At 49.7% G+C, this 18,697-nt stretch overlaps 1 protein-coding gene across 1 annotated transcript in view; it reads left to right on the forward strand.

Moving 5' to 3' along the window:
• The first annotated feature begins 255 nt into the window (after window positions 1-255).
• The window catches only part of GASK1A (golgi associated kinase 1A), a 50,094-nt gene continuing 31,652 nt past the window's right edge, over window positions 256-18,697 (forward strand). The window contains exon 1 of the mRNA XM_060162277.1: window positions 256-555. Within this exon, the coding sequence (XP_060018260.1) occupies window positions 553-555 (3 nt within the window). The 5' untranslated portion in view covers window positions 256-552. The remainder of the gene's footprint in view (window positions 556-18,697) is intronic.

Below are 18,697 nucleotides of genomic sequence, written 5' to 3' on the forward strand. Positions count from 1 at the left end.
ACCGCACCCCTTGGAGGAGAGATCGAGGCGATGTCCCCAGGCCTTGCGCAGCGCCCCTCGCCCCCCAGCCTCGGCTCATCACCCAGCGGACCGGCGGGCGGGGCCCATTCCTTCCTAGCACCTGGGCCCCTGCTTCAGGCGGCTGCGGCTGCTCGAGCCCGGGGCAGGGCTTTTATTGTGAAAGGAGCTCCCCCCTCCCGCGCTTTCGGGGAAGTGGGGAGGCTGGGCCGGGACTCGACGCCAGGACTTTGCAAACTCTGCAAACGTCCCTAGCTGATTGAGGAGGCTCGAGGCTGCGGGAAGGCTACCGCAGAACGACAGATCCCGCGTGTGCATTCTCCTAGACCTCCTCTAACGAAGCCTAACCTCAGAGCATCCCGCCACGCATCGCCTGCCCCGGAATTGGCCGCTAGAAAGCTGTGGCCCCTCGGTCCGGATCCCGCATCCCGGGAAGCCCGGAGAGCCACGGTGCCGGGGGCGGGCCGGGGCGGCGGGATGAGCTGGCGAGCAGGCTGAGCGCGCCGAGGAGCCGGTCCAGCCACCGAGGGGGACATGGTAGGAACCACGGGAGGGGACGCGCGTGTGGGGTGGGCACCCAGACAGGTGACCGTGGGAAGCGCCCCCGCTCCGGGCACGCGGAGCCTGCGCAGCCTCCTGGGGCCAGAATTGTTCCCCGAAAGTTGCAGGAGGGCGGGGACTTAGGACGCTGGCAACCGGCTTTTCTGTTTGCCTTGGGGGGGAGGACCGTAATAAGGCGGCTTTCCTTCTGGACCTGCACACCCTGGCTGCACTGTAACCCTCTGGCAGCGCTGCACAAACTCCATCCAATCCACAATGCAGGGAGAGGAGAGGATTCCGTGGGACACCCAAGGCAGCCTTTGGAGTCACTTTATTCCTCAGAAAAATGCGTGTGAATTCTGTATTAGCTTATATCTTAGCCATGTTTTAATATTAAGAAGTAATGCCTTGGGACTTTCCTGGTGGTACAGTGGTTAGGAATCTGCCTGCCAATGCAGGGGATGGGGGTTCGATCCCTGGTCCGGGAAAATCCACATGCCGCAGAACGACTAAGCCCGTGCACCATAACTACTGAGCCTGTGCGCTAGAGCCCGCGAGCCACAACTACTGAAGCCAGCACGCCTAGAGCCCGTGCTCCGCAACAAGAAAAGCCACCACAATGAGAAGCCCGCGCACCGCAACCAAGAGTAGCCCCTGCTCGCCGCAACTAGAGAAAAGCCCGTGCACAGCAACAAAGACCCAACACATACAAAAAAAAAGGAAGTAATGCCTTACACTTATTACCATAGAATTAATTTGGCCCTGGTAAAGTTCAAATGCCTGTCTCCCAGTGTCCCATTTCCCACCACCTCCTGGGACCACAGGGCAGGTATGGGAGCACTGGACGGCCTGGGGCATCATTCATGAAGCCAGGGACCTTGTGAACAGTGGCCCTTCCATCGATAAAACTCAGAAACACCAACAAGCAGGAAAAATAGGCCCTTTAAAAATGTGATCCGGGCAGCTTAAAGCACAGGTGCAGCCTCAGGAAAGGGGCTTCCCTCAGCACTGGCTGCTCTGGTCAGCTCTGCTTCCAGGTAGAAGCTACATGGAGCTGCCAGCCCCCCACCCCTCCTGCAGTTCACCATCCTTCCCCGGGGGCAGGGGCTGGTGTCAGCTACTAGGATGACTTTGAACTCTGAAGGAACCCAGAGGGGCTCTCCTGTCTGCTTCTATGGACAGCCCTCCCCCTCCTCACCCCAAGCTCATACAGGGCAGATTGGAGCTCAGGGGAGATTCTCCTCAAGGAGCTTAGCTGTGGGGCTGGAGTTGAGAAGGTGCCCAGAGATTCCCCTGTAGGATGGATGGTCTCTGGGAGAATAGTTCCCTGTGTTCCAGGGTGTCCTGGCAGTGTCAGAACCAAAGGCAGAAGCCTGGTCACCAGGAGCGGGGGCCTATGAGGCTGGGTGTGTGTGTGTATTTCACTTTACCCCTGCATAACACCTTCTCCACAATCCTCAGAGTTTTTTGTTTTTTCCCCTCAAGGCTGCTAAAGAGGAATTAATAATGGAATCTTAAGGTTGGAAAAGGGGAGTGATCAGAGGTACAGGATGTGAAAAGTGTGCAGATTTTTTTTTACCACAAAATTCCCTATTTGGTGGCCAGAGTGTTTGCAGAAGAGAGTACGGGCTAAGGCCACCCACTCAGGGCTGTTACTGCTGTCTACAGGAGTATTCTGTCCATGGCAGAGCCTCTCAGGCCTCCTGTGGTGGAGGCCGGTGCAGGAGGGAGAAGATACCTGCCTTCTGCTTGGGCAGCCTCTGGGCGCCACAGTGATGTGATTGCTCCACTGCCAGGGTGGGCTTCCTGTTTCCGTGAGCCAGCAGCCTCCTGGCTTCTCATCCTCCATTCTGGGGTGTGTTAGGAAGAGGACTTGAGTCAGGATTTCACTGTGTCTGGGTCCACTTGCCAGAGAGAGGGGCCTGATGGGCAACCTCTGGCAGCAAAATGGCCTTGGAAATCTGAAGGTTTCCTTTGCTTCTCCCTCTGAATGAAGGGTGTTGTGGTCCAGAGGCCTGGGGGCCCAGCATTGGCAGGAACCAGTATAGGAGGAGACAGGGGACCAGGAGTCCTCAGTTTCTTCCTCTGTAAAATGAGAGATTAAATCAGATGTCCTTTGAGGTGGCATTTAGCTCCAAAAATGGATGATGCCTGAATAATTCCGAGGTTGGACCCCAGCCCTGGTGTTGACCTCTTCTTCTCATGGGTAGCTAAGAGGGTGTGAGGGCAAAGTGGTTCTCAGCACTGACTCTCAGTGCTCCCTAGACCAAATCCAAGGTGGGACCCAGACCAAGAAGTTTTTAAAAACGAAGTCTCTCTAGATGATCGCAGTATGCAGCCAGGACTGAGAACCACCAGGGCTAGAGGGCTGAGGGAACAGAAACTGCGCCTACCCAGGTGTCCCTGCATCTATGGAACTGCTACTCTTTGAGATAGTCCTAAAATAGAAGGCTTTGGTGAACTTCAGCTGGGAAATGATATATGTTATATGCCCCTCTTGGAGTATCTTTCCACAGAGAAACTTCTTTTAATTCATTAAAACTGAGACGTGAACTTCCCCAGCTTGTTTGAATATTCAGTAATTCCTTAACACCATCTTATTACCGATCCAAGGTACCTAAAATGGGAAAGCCTGAGTTAGAAATATAAAAAGTCTGGAATCCTTAAATGTCTTTTTTGCAAAAGTGAACATTGAGCTGCGGGACCTGTAAGGGCATTTTTGATCATCATGAAGGGGCTGTGAGTCTCTGCCAGGGCTTGGTGTGTGTATTTCTAAAGCTAAGAGTGGGACACTTGTCCCTTTCCTTACAATAATGGTGGGAGACTTGATGTATGCTGAACACTTTGAACTTGGATGAAAAATATTGATAGAAGAAGTTAAGACTATTACTGCCAACTTAAAAAAAAGTTTTCTTTCTGGTCCTTGGGGGATAAAAAATATATATGATAAAAAAATATATGAAATATAATATATTTTATATAACAGCCATACTGCCAACTTCTACAGGTAACCTTGGTTATCATTTTGGTGTATCTTCTACTCTCTTTGAGTATTATTTTAAAGAGTTGTATACCAAACATGCCGTTTTGCAGTCTGATGTGTTTTACTTCACTTTTTGTCAAAGCAAGTTTCCATGTGTACATCTCTAAAAAGATCTTCATCGCTGTACTTTCAATGCTCAATACCATGATTTTGATAATCATCTCCCTGAGTGTGGACTTCAGGTCATTTCCACTTTGGGGCTGTTTGCAGTGGCATGGGGCCAGCTTCTGATCATCCATGGAAATGGAAATGGGGATCTGAGTGCCTGGTGAAGTGGCACAAGCACAGATTCCTTCAGCCTCTTCGTCAAAAATTGTACTGCAGCCATGCTTGAGGACCCAGAGTGTGGGTGTAGGAGGAGTTTCCTCTTGTCTCTCTTCACTCTACTATGAGCATGTCATCACGCAGGCCGTGGAGAGAAGGGGGTTCCAGGAGAGCCCACACATAGGTCAGTTCTCCTCGGAAGAACCAAGACCTCAAGCCCCTGGAGGTTAAGACTCAGAGGGGAATCTCTAGGTGAAGGGGCTAAGGCCAGAGAAGCGGTGTGACCTTCTCAAGGTCACTCAGAGCCGGGCTAGAGCCCAGGTCTCCTAGTTCTTCACTCCCCCACCCCAACCCTACAGGTTCCATCAGACACTGTGGCTTCTTCATATTCTTGAGGCCTTTGGTGCAGCTTGGAGTGGTGGAGCAAAGGCACAGGGTTTGGAATCAGAACGAGGTTCGTGCCAGACTAGCTACCGTGCAGCTTTGAGTAAGCACTCTAGTGCTCTGAAGCCCAGGCCCCTCGTGTGTAAAATGGGCTCATACTAAGGGGTTGCTCTGAGGAGCAAAAGGAGTCTTGGAGGTGAAACCACTTGGTACCCCAAAGGTGGTATAAGAATGGGGGTTTGACAAAGAACCCACAAAAATAAGTTTTCTTTTTGTCGGGACTTAAAACAAACAGTAAGGAAGTCATCGATGTATTTCATTCAGTACCTGACTAGGGGGTGCTTCTGGGACTCTAAGTGTGGACCAAGTGTAGACAGATTCTAACCTAAAGTAGTTTTCTTGCTCCTTTAGATCTCTCTTCTCACCAGGCAGGAAATACCCAGCCCGTAGGAGATGTTTGCCCTCTGTGTGCCCTGGGCCTCCTTGCTGAATGCTGGCTGGGTGAGAAGGCAGCCCCACTCAGCCGCAGCCCCTGAGGTCTAATGATGGGGTGCCCTGGGAAATCACCCTGCTGAAGGTCTGGGTGAAGCCCTCAGGTTCTCGGGCTCAGCCGGAGAAGAGAAGAGGTTAACCAGTTTTGGAATCAGAACTGGGAATCAGGACTTCCAGCCCTTGGAGCCTGCCGGGAATTTGATACCCTCTCTTGTGGGCACCTCCCTCATGGAGCAGCTCCTAATACATACACAAGCCAGGTTCTGTAGGGCTGGCTGGGGGGGAGCAGAGGGGTTTAAATAATCCACTGATCCCAACCTGACCAAGCAGGAGTTGGTCCAAAAACAGGGGGTTGGAAGGGGTAGGAGGGGGGTGGGGGAACTGATAGGCCTCACAAAGAAGTGAGCAAAGGCCTTAGCAGTTTCAAGGGCCAGGGAGAGAAATGTGCTTCAGATGGGCCGCAAAGATGCTGACAGTCCCCTCAGAAGAGGTCTGGGAGGCTAGCCCGCCCTCCCTACCAGGGTGCTGACGTAGAAGCAGGGTGCTTCCGGTTTCTTTGAGGCCTGGGTGCCTGAGTCACCTGGGCTTTCTTTGCTTGGATTGTTTTTTTGATGTGACTGCTAAAGTGTTTCCATCTGGGGCCTTCGGGGTGCAATCCCTGTATTGTCTGAATGTGTCTACATAGGCCTGCGTCTGATGGGCCACCTGGCCTGAGAGTGAGGATGGAGCAGGGGTTTGTGGGTGACCCCCAGGCTGCCCTTCTCTGTGTGTCCCCCCCCCCCGCACCATGTGCACATATTCTTGGAAGTGGCCTTGGGGCTCCAGAACTGCTTATGTGAGGGAGCCAGAAGGTGCTTTAAGGTAGCAGCCGGTGAACTCAGAGGTGAAGGGGGTAAGAGTGAAAGGCGGGGAGAGGGCCTCCGCTGGTCTCCAGGCCTTGACTAGTTCTGAACCGACATGGGTCTCCTTTGGCTAGGGCCTGAGTCGTATTCCCTGTGGCTTTGGAATTTTTTTTTAATTAATTTATTTATTTTTGACTGCATTGTGTCTTTGTTGCTGCACACGGGCTTTCTCTAGTTGCGGCGAGCGGGGGCTACTCTTTGTTGCGGTGCGCGGGCAAATTTTAGTTTTACTGAAAAAATAATAGAAGAAATAGTTAAAAATAAGAAGAAGAAGAGGGAAAAGCAGTCTAGCAGAAGGAACGATGTGAGCAAAGCCCTAAAGGCAAAGGTGAGCTATCAAAGTTGCCTGGGAGGGAGTTGGGGGAAACCTTCTGGAAATGGAGGCAGAGCCTGGAAATGGGGCACAAGTGGTGTAGCCAGGAGGGAATTTGTGTTATTATTCTGAGGACAGAGCGGGCAATGGAAGGACTTTGGAGCTTGGAGAGGTGGGACTGTGTTTGCATTTTATTTTATTTTATTTTAATTTAATTTAATTTTATTTTTTTGCAGTATGTGGGCCTCTCACTGTTGTGGCCTCTCCCGTTGCGGAGCACAGGCTCCGGACGCGCAGGCTCAATGGCCATGGCTCACGGGCCCAGCCGCTCCGCGGCACGTGGGATCTTCCCGGACCGGGGCACGAACCCGCGTCCCCTGCATCGGCAGGCGGACTCTCAACCACTGCGCCACCAGGGAAGCCCGTGTGTTTGCATTTTAGAGAGCAGTTTCCAAGGGAGGGGAGACTCCGGGGTGTGGGGTGGAGGGGGAGCGTCTGGGGAACGATTATGATCCCAGTGGACCAGAGGGAGGAATGGCCCTGTGGCTGGCCAGAGGGAGCAGGGGTGGGAGATATTTGGGCAGGAGAACCTCCAACCCTTGGCAACCTGAGGGCAAGTCAAGAGCAACTTCTGTTTCTTGCTCAGGCATCTGGGTGCAGAGGTTTCTGTGCCTTTCTCCTCTCTCCTCATCTCTATTTTATTTATCTTATGGGGTCCTTTAACTAGTCACATTTAGAAGTAACCATGATATAGAAGGTACTTATTTAAAAATGATACTAACCATTTCAGCTGTATAAAATGGATCACTATGGTATATTCTTAAGAGCCACGGTGAAGTGTCTGACATTTCTCCCTTCATCCTCTGGATTGGTTTTGCCATTATAATCATAAAAATAGGCTAGAGGTAGTGGCAATGGTAAGTGAGTACGGTGTTATTTATGCCGCTCCAGCCACCTTGCCTGCAGCCCCTGAGGCCCTCTGCCAGGCAGCGCAGCCACAGAGGTCCCCTTCCTCCTGGCCTCCAGGCCCTGCTGGAGGGTGGGCAGGGCTGCGGCTGCTCCATCTCTCCTGGCCAGCTTCCCTGCCTGCCATGGGCTTGGGCTTGGGTTTCTGCTAAGTGGCCGCAGGAAGGGCTATGTCATATGCTGTTTACTTGCGGCCAGTTTTTGTTTGGCTTTCAAGGGTATTTGCTTGCAGTGAGCAAACAGCTTCTTCCAGAATCATCTGGAGACTTCAGATCCTTCCATCTTGGCTTGGGCAGCATGGTCGTGGTTCCACGTTCAGAAGCCAAGTCGGGTAGGGGTTTTTACAAAAATGCCCTCAGCCAAAGAGCTGGTCAAAGACAGCAGAGGGGTTAGGGCTAGAAGAGAGAAAGGGAGAGAAAAAAGAGAAGAGTAACAGCTGGAGGTGTATGGATGTGAGACGAGTAGACTGAGGCTCAGAGACAGAAAGGACGGCCCCGGGGAGCCCTTTCACCCCTCGGCAGGCGTGTGGAGCCCACAGGTGCCCCTCGAAGTCTGAGCATGCCAGTCGGGGGACACAGGATCGGGGCTGCGCTGGGCACAGTGCTCCGGGCTGGATTTCAGCAGCGCGCTGCCCTCTGGCAGAGCAGTGATGCTCTCTGCTGGCCTGGCTGCCTAGGGCTGACGGCCACTGCCTCTCTGCGCTTCCTGTGTCCCCGTGTCTGCCCTGTGCTCCTGCCCGGGAGCTTTATCAGCAGAACAGACTTGGTCGTCCAGCGGCTGGCCTTGCCTCTGTCCAGACTGGTTTCGCACCCATGCTATGAGTTGCCTTCCAGTGCACTAGGTACCGGGGAATTCTCAAGACATTCTGTCTCTTATATCTCAGTCTCCACGTTTCCTGAAAGGAGTTTATCCATGAAAGTCCAATCCTCCATTCCAAGTTTCCTTCATATACACACACAGGCAACTTACACCTCCCTCAGTAATTTCTACAGCCTAAGTAATTAGTGCAGCAGTGTTGTGTATGGTCATGTTCTCATCTGGACTGTAAACTAAAGGCAGAGGCCGTGCCTTTCTTCTTCATTCTGGCCATGATTTAAAACCTGGCTTTAGTACTTTTAAATGCTTGGGGTCTTATTTGAGGTGGGAAGGGAAGACCCACATACAGTTAAACTTGTAACCTTAGAAGGTCATAATTTCAGAAAGTACAGGATCCGTAACCCCCTTCATCCTTTTCTCCAAAGGAAATGAAGGAACTCCAGCCCCAGTGATAATGTGATAACTGGTTTCCAGCCAGGTGGATGGAAGAGGCGGGGGGAGTAACAGACTCACGCTGTGCCCAGGCTGGGATGAGGGCTTTGGGTTGTGCTGCCTGGGATGCCTGGGCCCAGTGGAGGTGGAGGCTGCAGCCAGTTTGAGGCTGGGATGGCCAGTGAATAGGCCATTTGGATGCCCATCCCTGTGCTGGGAGGAGAGTGGGGGCAGGGCACACAGGCCTCTTTCTCCAGGACAAAGTGGCTCTGTTGTCTGTTCACACAGAAGCTCAGTGTGTACCTGTTGGGGGACCTGGTTCCCGGCTGGGGAACTGGCCACCGGCAGCGGTGGCCTCCTGGACAGTACTCCCTCCCGGCCTCCCCTCACACCCAGCCACTGTCTGCAGGCCCCAGTCCGAGTCAGCTCCTACAGTTCTGTCTCCCCCTCCTCCCCCCTGCTCTCCCCACTTCTCCTGATGCCCTAGAGATCCTGTTGCAAATACAAAGATGCTATTGTATTCCTTCCTTTCAGAACATTCTCTCTTGAAACTCTAGTTTAAATCTCCTCATTTCCCTTTGGGAAGGGCGTAGGGAGGGCTGGGCAATGCCACCCTGTTCAGCCACTTCTCTGGGTGTCAGGAAAGCCTCCTGGTCCTTGTTCACATTCACCCATCTCCTGGGCAGTGGCCCAGGGTAACTGGGCTTAAACTGTAATTGTCACAATACCTTACTTGGTATGGTTTTAAAGCATGAAGGATTCAGAGGTGAGATGTAATCAGAATTGAATTCAAACCCTGCTTATCACCTGGGGCAAGTCAGTGAACCTTTAACCTCTCGGCCTCTGTTTCCTCTAAGATAACACTGCCTCCTTGTGGGGTTGTGTGTTCTACCTGTAATGAGCATAAAGCACCTCATACAGTAGTCATCAGCACATAGTAAGTGCTCAATTAATGGGAGCTGTGGTTACCTTGTCCCTAGACAACAGATAGAAGATGCAGCAAGGCCTGGGCCACTAGGACTGTTAGTAGGATCCTTCAGTGCATCAGGGGAGCAGGAGTTGGGGGGTATCCTTGGACCCTAGCTCCCATGTAGAAGAGATTCTGGAGTGGGGGAATTAGGGAAATATGTGCTATAAAGGGCCTGCCTTTATATAAGCCATATGGATCTATGCCTATAACGGTGAACTAGAGAAAGGCAGAATCAGATGGTACCAGGTCAAGGATACCAGTTCAAGGATTCTTGACCGAGATCCATGCCTAGAATTCAGAGGAGCCCTAAACTTGGATGAAGAAAAGTTCCATCTTTATTTTCTCTGATCTCTAACAGAAATTCAGCATTTCTTTAATAATGAATGTAGGCACTGACCACAGTAGCCTTAGCAAGACCTGTGACTTTGTCACCAAGAGGAATCAGAGAGTTTACAACGTGAGAGTAGAACCAGATCCTTTGAAATATAGTCTTTACTCCTCACTACTTTGAAAGTGCATTGGTTATTAGATGTGCTGACAGATCTCATTATTTAATGGGTTAATAAAGAAGCACATGCATTATTATATCACAAATTTGTTTTTTGGAATATTTTGATGACTGTGTTTCAGTATAATTGATTGCCTTTGTAACCCTATGCCTTTTATTTATACATTAAAAAAAAAAAAAAAAAAGCATCCTGAGAAAGAGCCATGTCTTTACCAGGCAGCTGAAGTAGTCTTTGGTACTAAAAAGATTCAGAAGTCCTGCTTCTGTGTAGATGTTTGTCTGGGTGATCTGATCTTGGAATATGCCAAGAGTCCCCTTTGTCTAAAAATGTCTTTCCTCACCTTCTACTCCGAGATCATTAAAAAATAATCTTCAACAAACTTCTAGTGAGTGCTGGCCTCTGTGCTGGCTGAGGGAAGATCATTCCCCCTCAGAGCTAATAACAACAAATACTTGTGTTGGGCTTTGTAGCTTTCTTATCCATTATCTCATTGAGTCTTTAATCCTTCAAGTGTTAAGGCTGGTATCATTAGATCCATTTTAGAGAGCAATAAATAAAGTAACTTAGAGATCAGTGATGCTGTAATTGCTGAGTCATGCAGTTCATAAGTATGAAGGACTTTAAGGTGGGCCCTACAACCAGAAATCTGAGTCTCTTTCCACTTGATCAACCTGAAAATTCTCACACTTAGATGCAGCTGTTTTCTTTTGGTAGCATCTATGGAAATTTTCTGTTGAAAGTAAATATTCTTGGAAATTAGTTTCTTGTGTAGAGCGTTACCCTGAGGGTCTGGGTCCCAGGAGTGTCTTGTTTAGACATAGGGGAGGGAAGGGCAGTGGCTGGAGTAGGAGCCCTGGGAGTGGGCGAGATCTGGATTCATGGAGAGGACAGAGGACAGCCTTGAGGGGCATGAGGGCAGGAGACACAGGCAGTGGGGTGTGTTGGAGTTTGACTCTCCTTGTGTGTTTCGCTTGGGGAGCCTCTAACACTTATGCCAGACATCAAAGCAGCATCACCATGACGGGGCTGAGAGAGTCCCAGTCTCTGGAAGCCTCTGAGGAGACTGCCTGGACTGGGCCGAGAGGGCATGCAATGGGCAAGCAGAGCATTTTCTTTGTATCATGAAAACAGAGACCTGCTCCCCTTCTCTGGCTCTGAGAGGGTCACTGTGACACCAAGGGGTACTTCCTGTCATCTCTTGTCGCTGGCTATGGCTTTCTCCCTAGTTAGATAGTGAACCGCTGGAAGGCAGCAGCTCTCCCCAGAGCTCCCAATGTGGCACAGACGTAGAACTCAACAGGTATCTTCACTGGATGGTAGCCTCCACATCTTATATTTAAATCTCCCCAGAGTCCAGCCTAGTACGACTTTCTGAGATAATGGAAATGTTCTCCTCTGCGCTGTCCACCACGGTGGCCACTACTCCCAGGTGACTGTTGAGTACTTGAAATGTGGTTAGAACAACCAGGAATGGAAATTTTTAATTTTAATTAATTTAATGTAAATAGTTACATGTGGCTCATGGCTCTCATATTGGACAGTGCAGCTCTGGACCAAGAAGTATAAACTGAGGTGCTTATGGAGCCTGGGCTGCTGGCATAAGTGAAAGAAGTGGGCTGGGTATAATGAAGAAAAAAACAATCTATGTTTTGTTTTCTCAAATTGTCTTGAGCTGTGGTCAGAGAAGTGTTTATCTCCTATGAAAAACAATAAAGCAAGTGAGATTCCAAAGGCAACTGTCCTTCCTTCTCTTGGGAGACAGACAATAGGGAGTGGTGGAGCCTGTGGTGAATGGCAGAAGAGCATATCATTGAGAGAGGGAGCCATACTTGACTCCGGCCATATGAGAAGGTGGGCCCAAGTTGTGGCTAGAACTTCCCCCTTTTCAGAGGAAGCCGGAAATCTGGATTTTTGTGGGAAATATCCTGGTTTTTCAACATAGGCTCGAATTTATTCAAAACATTTCAAGCCAAACAAAACACATCTGCAGGCCAGATTTGGCCCAAGGATCCCAGTTTACAAACTCTCCTCTAGGCCTTATTCTGGAGAAGTCCATATGACCTGCTGTGACTGGGATGGATTTAAGGCAAAGAGTGAGGTGGATTGTCCCCTTAGTGTCCCTCATTGGCTCAGCCGCGTGTTGTCACGGGTTTGGTTGGAATTGGGGGGAAGTGTGTATGTAGGAAACAGACCTGCTCCCCCCCCGCACCAACTCTTCTCTGGGGCTGTGTCCTGGCCTCTGAGCAGCCAGAGAGTAGAAATCTCTGGAAGGCTGGTACAGAATGGCCCAGAGAGAAACTTTAGTTTTTCAGCCTCAATCCTCACTCCCAGGCCTGAGACCAAAATGTATGGCTGTTAATACCAAGGCAGCCAGAGAAAATTTCCAACAAATGGCAGGGTCTCAAATATTCCATCAGGCCTGCGGTGTTCCCACACTAGTGCTCTTGTGAGCTGGAACAAAATGGTAATTCAGTTATGGGTATGGAGAGGGCTCTCGGGGCAGCCAGCGGGGCTGGAAAAGCCCCAGCATATAATCAGCGTAGAGATTGGAGCAGAGCAACCAGTTGGCAGGGAGGGGGAGAGAAAGGACGTGTCGTTTAGCCCCCTCCCATCTCGGGAGTTGGGGGTTCGCAGGCCCACGTGATGGGCATGTGTTGTGAGCGCAGGTGCCAGGAACCCTGCCATGGAGGTAACCCCATGGGTCCTGCTAGAAAATTATGATCAGTTATGAGTAAACATAACTATATTTCAGGTTCTGTTTTGCATGTTTTACCTACAACAGCTCATATAACTTTCACAGTACTTGGTGGAGTGATCTTATTTTTATGAGTGACAAGTCACATTTTTTTGCCCACCAGAATGTCACCATCATAAGGAGAGTGACTTTTGTCTGTTTTGTTCATGATGTTTCACTTCTGCCTGGAGCAGTGCTTGGCTCAGGAATATCTGCTCAATGAGCTAGTGAATGGTCCACCCTATGAGGGGGGTGCCATTCTTATCGCCACGGTACAGGTGAGGAAATGGAGGCCCAAGTTCACACAGCCAGGATGCAGTGGAGCTGGAATCAACATTCAGGCAGCCTGCCTCTGAACCTATGTGTCATTAAGGGGCTGGTGGTGGTAGGTGAGCCTGGGGAGCTGCTGCATCCCTCTGGGACCAGAGATGAAGCTTGCCAAACAGCTTGGGAACTGGGGGAAGGTCGTGGTGAGCAGATTTGCCCTGGGGGTTGGTCCTGAGGTCAGGGACTGAGTGGGGCCCCCGGGGACATTTGGATGTGGGTGTTCAGTCCCTTGCTCAGCCTATACCCCCTTGCTCAGTGGGCTGTGGGCCGTCCTCACTAAGCCTGAGGGCAGGGGGCTCCCTGGAGAGTGTGCACAACCCCCAAGAGGCTGTTTGTCTTTCTGATGACAAGTAGGTCACTCTGTCCTGGAGCAGAGACCTGGCAGCTGTGCCCCTGCGGTGGGAAGACATCTTAAAGACTGTGTGGCCCATCCCTGCAGCAGCCAGGGTAGGGACTGTATTAGTTTCCCCTTGATGCTGTCATAAATTACCATAGACTTCGTGGGCTAAAACAACACAAATTTGTTCTCTTACAGTTCTGGTCAGAAGTCCGAAATCAGTTTCACTGGGCTGAGGTTAAGGTGTTAGCAGGGATGCTTCCTTCTAGAGGCTCTAGGGTAGAATCCTTTTCCTTGTCTTTTCCAGCTTCTAGTAGCCACCTGTATTCCTTGGCTTGTGGCCCCATCTTCTATCTTCAAATGGAACCACTCCAATCTCTGCTTCCATCATCATACTGCCTTTACCTCTTCTGTAGTCAAGTCTTCTTTCGCCTCCCTCTTATAAAGACACTTGTCATTACATTTAGGGCTCACCCAAGTAATCCAGGATAATTTCCCCATCTCAAGATCCTTAATTTAATCACATCGGCAAAGTCCCTCTTTGCACATAAAGTAACTTTCACGCGTCCCAGGCATTAGGTCCTGGATGTCTTTGGGAGCCCTTATTCAGTTTACCATAGGAGTCATCCAGCCTCTGCTTTGAGGATCATGAGTTACTCCCCCCTCATCAGCTGGCCCTGCGAGGTCAGGCTCGGGCTGTGCTCTCCTAGGGGTCCTGTGGGACCAATATGACTTCAAATTCCCAAATCAGTAGTAATTAGGTATTTAACAAATAACTTCCAGAGTTAGGTTTACAGCTCTTCAATCGAGTTCTTTTTTGAGTCTGTGGAAACACAGGGAGCTGCAGAATCTCAGAAGTAGAAGGAACTTAGAGAGCGTATAAACCAGGGGTCTCAAACTGGTGGCCCCTGGGCCAAATTAACCAGATTTTCCAGGCTTGGTCCTTGATGCTAAGGAGAGATGAAGGAATCTGGGAAATTGTCTTTCAAGACAACAGCCTCATCTACAAGTCTGTGTATTTCCACATAATTCTATTTTGCATGTCAGAAGTTAGAAGGTCTAACTCCTTGTACCTTTTTGTAACATTCTTCTATATCATTCCCAGATAGATGGATAAGATGCAGCTCAGGGTCTCAGGAATGCAAACAGGAATTAATACTTTGTAAACACTATCCTTCTTACACTTGTTTTAGAGTGCTACTCCCAAGAGATGAACTGTATAATCATCTAACAAGTGGCTGAGGTTATGGACAATTTCGTTTTCGATGTATTTGGGGATAGAATGGGGGCATAGAGGACACTGAAGACTAATATCTCCTCCTTGCTAGTTTTGCCTTTTAAAGTCTTGCCCTGGACACACCTCCCTAACTACATTTTACATGTTCTTGCAGATGGGGAAAAATCTCATTCTTTTGTCATACACTGATGAGGTACCCAGCGGATGCCTGTCCCAGGAGGGAGATGGAGTTCAGCCACATTTTCCTGCCTAGGAGAGCTCTCTCCTTGGTTCCTCTTCCCTTTTTCCACCTCTGCCCCTCCCCCGGTGTGTCCACCGGACACACATCCCAGATGCTCCAGTGTTGGGAACACCCAGCACCAGATCTTCACCTTGGCAGAACTCTGTCTGACCAGGGCTCTGGCATGTTTGCTTGTTTATTCATGAATACAAAGCTGCAGATGGGGGAAACATCGACTGACTTTATCCCTTTCAAAGAGGAGAGCTGAGATTCAAGGTGGGGCGGGGGCGACAGCTCCTGACTTCCAGAAACACCTGATTTTGCCAGGAGCTTCAGTGAGAAATTAGGGAAACAACGTAGGTAAGGGTGAAGGTGGGCCCCTTGGGTTGTCATCAGAGAGCTGGCATTGGGGGGTGTCTGGGGCAACATTACTTTTAAAAATTTACATGACCAGTGAGAGGGCAGTCAGGCTTGCTTTGGAGAAAGAATTTCTGCAGGCTAGAGAGGCTTCCTGCCAACTGGAACCTAGGCTCACTTCTTTCTCTTATCCTGCAGGCTGCTGCCCCTCTCCTCAGGCACCCTTTTTCCCACCTGAGGTTGTGTTTCCTCAAGGCCCCCAGCTGCCCTTGAGGCAGCTCCCTGACCTTTTTCAAGGTCACACACACCCCCCTCTCCTTTTTGGATTCTTCTTATTACCAGAAACTGCACAACATGGAAACTCTGCTGATTAGAAATCTGGTGTTAATTATTGCTAGTCTTCTTCCAAATGTGAATGGAGCTAAGTGGGTCTGCATTCAGACCTCCCTCCCCCAGAATCTCTTGGTAGATGGTCCAAGTGTTTCTCAAGACACATGGTCTCAGAGGCTGAGTGTGCTACTGGAATTTCCCAACTCTGTGGTTTTATTTGTTTGAGACAAAAGACTCAGCCTCTGTTCTAAGGTTGGAGGAAAACTAGATGTGTATAAATTTCTTTCTTTCTTAAGGGATTTTCAAGGGTAGTTTTGATTTAGACTTCAGTTTTGCCTAATTTGCTCTATTAGAATCTAACTCTCCCGTCAGCTGGAACCCCATCGCACTGCAAATTTTATGCTTGCCTTTGTGTTTGTGTTGACAGCTGCATTGGTCCAAGTGATCTGGTGCTGAGGAGTAAACCATTAGGAAACATTGTATGTCTGAAACTGCTCTTATTTTACCCTCACAGTGGGATTGATAGTTTGGCTGAGTATAAAATTCTAAGGCAGAATATAAAACTCTAAGCCAGAAATCATTTTCTGTCAGATTTTGAAGGATTTGCTCAGTTGCGCTCTAGCCTTCCATGTCGCAGTAATGAGGCCAAAGCCTTTCTTATTCTTGATTACTTTGTATAAAACCTGTTTCAGTTGTTTTCTTTCTCTCTGGAAACTTGTAGGGTATTTCCCCCAGTGTTCTGAACTTTCACAATGATGATGTGTCTTGGTTTGTCTTCACCTGGGTTTCCAGTAGCTGAGCCTGAGGCAGAAAGTTTGTGTGCTATTGTTTTGTTGGAGAGTGAGTGCAAGCTCAAGGAACACACAGAGACGCAGGGAGAGATGTTAAGAGGATCCGTTTTTAAGCTGGCTGCTGCTAAGTGTAATGGGCTGCAGGATCTTACGGCCCTACCGAGATGCTGCACAAATTGAATTCAGGACCACTTGAATTTATCCGCTGGGTTCATTCTCCCAGTGATCAAAGGTTTGCTCCACTCGACCTGAATTTCGCTGTGCTTCCAGGTTGTGTAGTCGTGGGTACCACCCACCTGCTAGTCATGGGGGCCAGGGGAGGGGCAGGGGAGAGGCATAGCAACTGTGGTTAGGCTGTCAGGATGTGCCTAGTGGTGGCTGAAAGAGCCTCAAGTAGCCACCGCTGTGGAAGCTTTGGCGTTGGATGGCGGCAGCAACAAACTGACTCCATGACTATGGGGACAAGCCAGGCCATCGCTAGGGCTGATCCATCAACATGCAAATGTGTGAATGTGTGTGTGTGGTGGTGGGATGCAAATAATTGTGTTCACTACTACTTGGGTCTTCTTTTCAGCCATTTTCTTGGCTACCTGGGGTGGGGGGGGCCCTGCAATATTTCAATGTTCAGTGTGTAAATGCTTTCTTAAAGCTTCTCTTCTCTACTCTAGGGCAGTGTAGTTCCCTGCCCTCAGTTGTGCCGGATGCTCCCCAGTATACAGATTCCCTGGCTTTCTCTCTCCAGGTCCTTAGCCAGGTGCAGGGGTGCGTTATCTGGCCAAGCAGCATGCTAGCTTCTTCTTAAGTAGACTTGCAAGCAGCCCTCTTGTTTTTGACTCACCTTCACCCCCTCCTCTGGAGGTACTTGGTGGCACCTCTGGACATGTTGGGGTGGCTTCTGCAGGGTAAATCGTGGTGAGTCTTACCCTTCCGCCTTCCTGTTTAGAATCCAGCCTTCGTGGTCTGCTAAGTCCATTGCCATTCACTCACCTATTTTCTAGCGTCCTGAATTTTGCTTCCATTGCCTCCTGCCCAGTTCTCTTTATCCTTGTGGGTTTGTCCCTTAAAAATAAGAGCCCTTTACTGTCATTTTTATGAGGTTTCAGGAGGGCAGAGAGGAATGGCATGTATTTCATCCACCAGTTTTAGATGAACACCAGCATTGCTTTTTCTAAATTGAATTGTTTGGCTCCAGTTGAGCCCTCACCTAGGTAACCCAATACCAGACAGAAAGCCTAGCTTAATTCACCTCTAGAAGCCTTGGCTTTTGAAAACAAAGGCTTTTTATTCTCTCTTGGGGCAGGATGAGGCCAGCTTTCCAGGTTTGCTTGCTTGCTTGCAGAAGGGTGGCAGGGAGGGAAACAACTCTTGTTCTTTGAGGCTTCTGTAATAGCAGGGACAGAATTCTAGTTAATACACTGATGGAGTCAGCCAGACCCAGGTTTGAATCCCACCTCTGCCACTTAGCTATGAGGCTGTGAGGACGAGACGCGAGCTCCCTGTGCCTCAGTTTCCTCAATGCCTGATGTGAACAGTGGTGCCTTCCCTAGAGGGAGGTTGCAGGCAGTAAATGAGCTGTTGTGAGTCAAGTACCTGGCATGGAGCCTGGCACAGGAGGTGTTCCACAATGCTGGCTACAGCCGACGTCATGGAGTTTCCTGGAGGGAGGACCTCCGTGCCTCCAAGACGGTTCCATCTGTGCCCCTAGACATGGCTGCCCAGTTCCTCCCTAGTCCTTTTGAGCCCCAGGCCTCCTGCTGGAAGAAGTTCTATGCCCCATGGTTGTCAGGAAATGCCCCATGAGCCCTCCCACAGGAGGGTCCCTTTATTTCCCCTTCAGCCCACATACTGCCCATCTGATAAACTTGCTCAGGTTCCAAGGGTAGCTTTGTTTTAACCCTCCCAAGGGCTAATCTTCAAGGCATTTCATGGCTGAGCCCTGCTCTCCTGCTGGCAAGCTTCTCTCCAAGAGTATTTAACCCTCTCTGGGGCTCCACAGCCGATGTCCAGAAGTTTGGGGCACTGGGCTGGCCAAGCTGGAGTCAGTGGCTGCTCTTTTGGTCACTTGAGCAAATGGTGGCTCTGAGGATATATCTTAGCATCAGTTCCTGAGACTTCCCAATGCGCCTTCCTCTCAACCATGACTCACCAGTCCTCAGAGCGCTGTGACTTAACCATTACCAGCTGTTCACAGTTGGAGAGAGTGAGGCACAGGATAGTAACCTAAAGAAGGTACTGGAGTCGCAAAGCTCTGCAGGGATTTAATAATCCTGGGATTAAATAATAGTGCTGAGTAATCACGATAAAAATACATGCAGTGCCCTGTTCTTAGCACTTTATTAAAATTAATTGAATCCTCCCCACAATTCTTTGAGGTCGGTACCATTATCATACCCATTTTCCAGGTGAGAAAACTGATGTTATATGACACACTCAGTAGTGGTGGAGCTGGGGTTTGGACCTAGAGAGTCTAGCTCATGTGTGTCCTCCAGGGTGTCCTTTAGGATTCTGCCTTTCTGAAGTGGATGTTTGGTTAAGTATTTACTGAAGGATAATGAAGCCCATCATCTCCCGTGTCTCGGCTGGTATCAGGTTCCCAGCTCATGTAATGAAGAGACAGACGTAGGAATTTCTCAGGTCTTCTAAAGCCTTTTGCTGGCACTGGCTCCCCCATGTCAGCTGGGAGCATCAGAAATGCTTCTGAGAGAAAAACAAATA

Source organism: Lagenorhynchus albirostris, chromosome 10, assembly GCF_949774975.1.
Source record: "Lagenorhynchus albirostris chromosome 10, mLagAlb1.1, whole genome shotgun sequence".
NCBI classification, from domain to species: Eukaryota; Metazoa; Chordata; class Mammalia; order Artiodactyla; family Delphinidae; genus Lagenorhynchus; species Lagenorhynchus albirostris.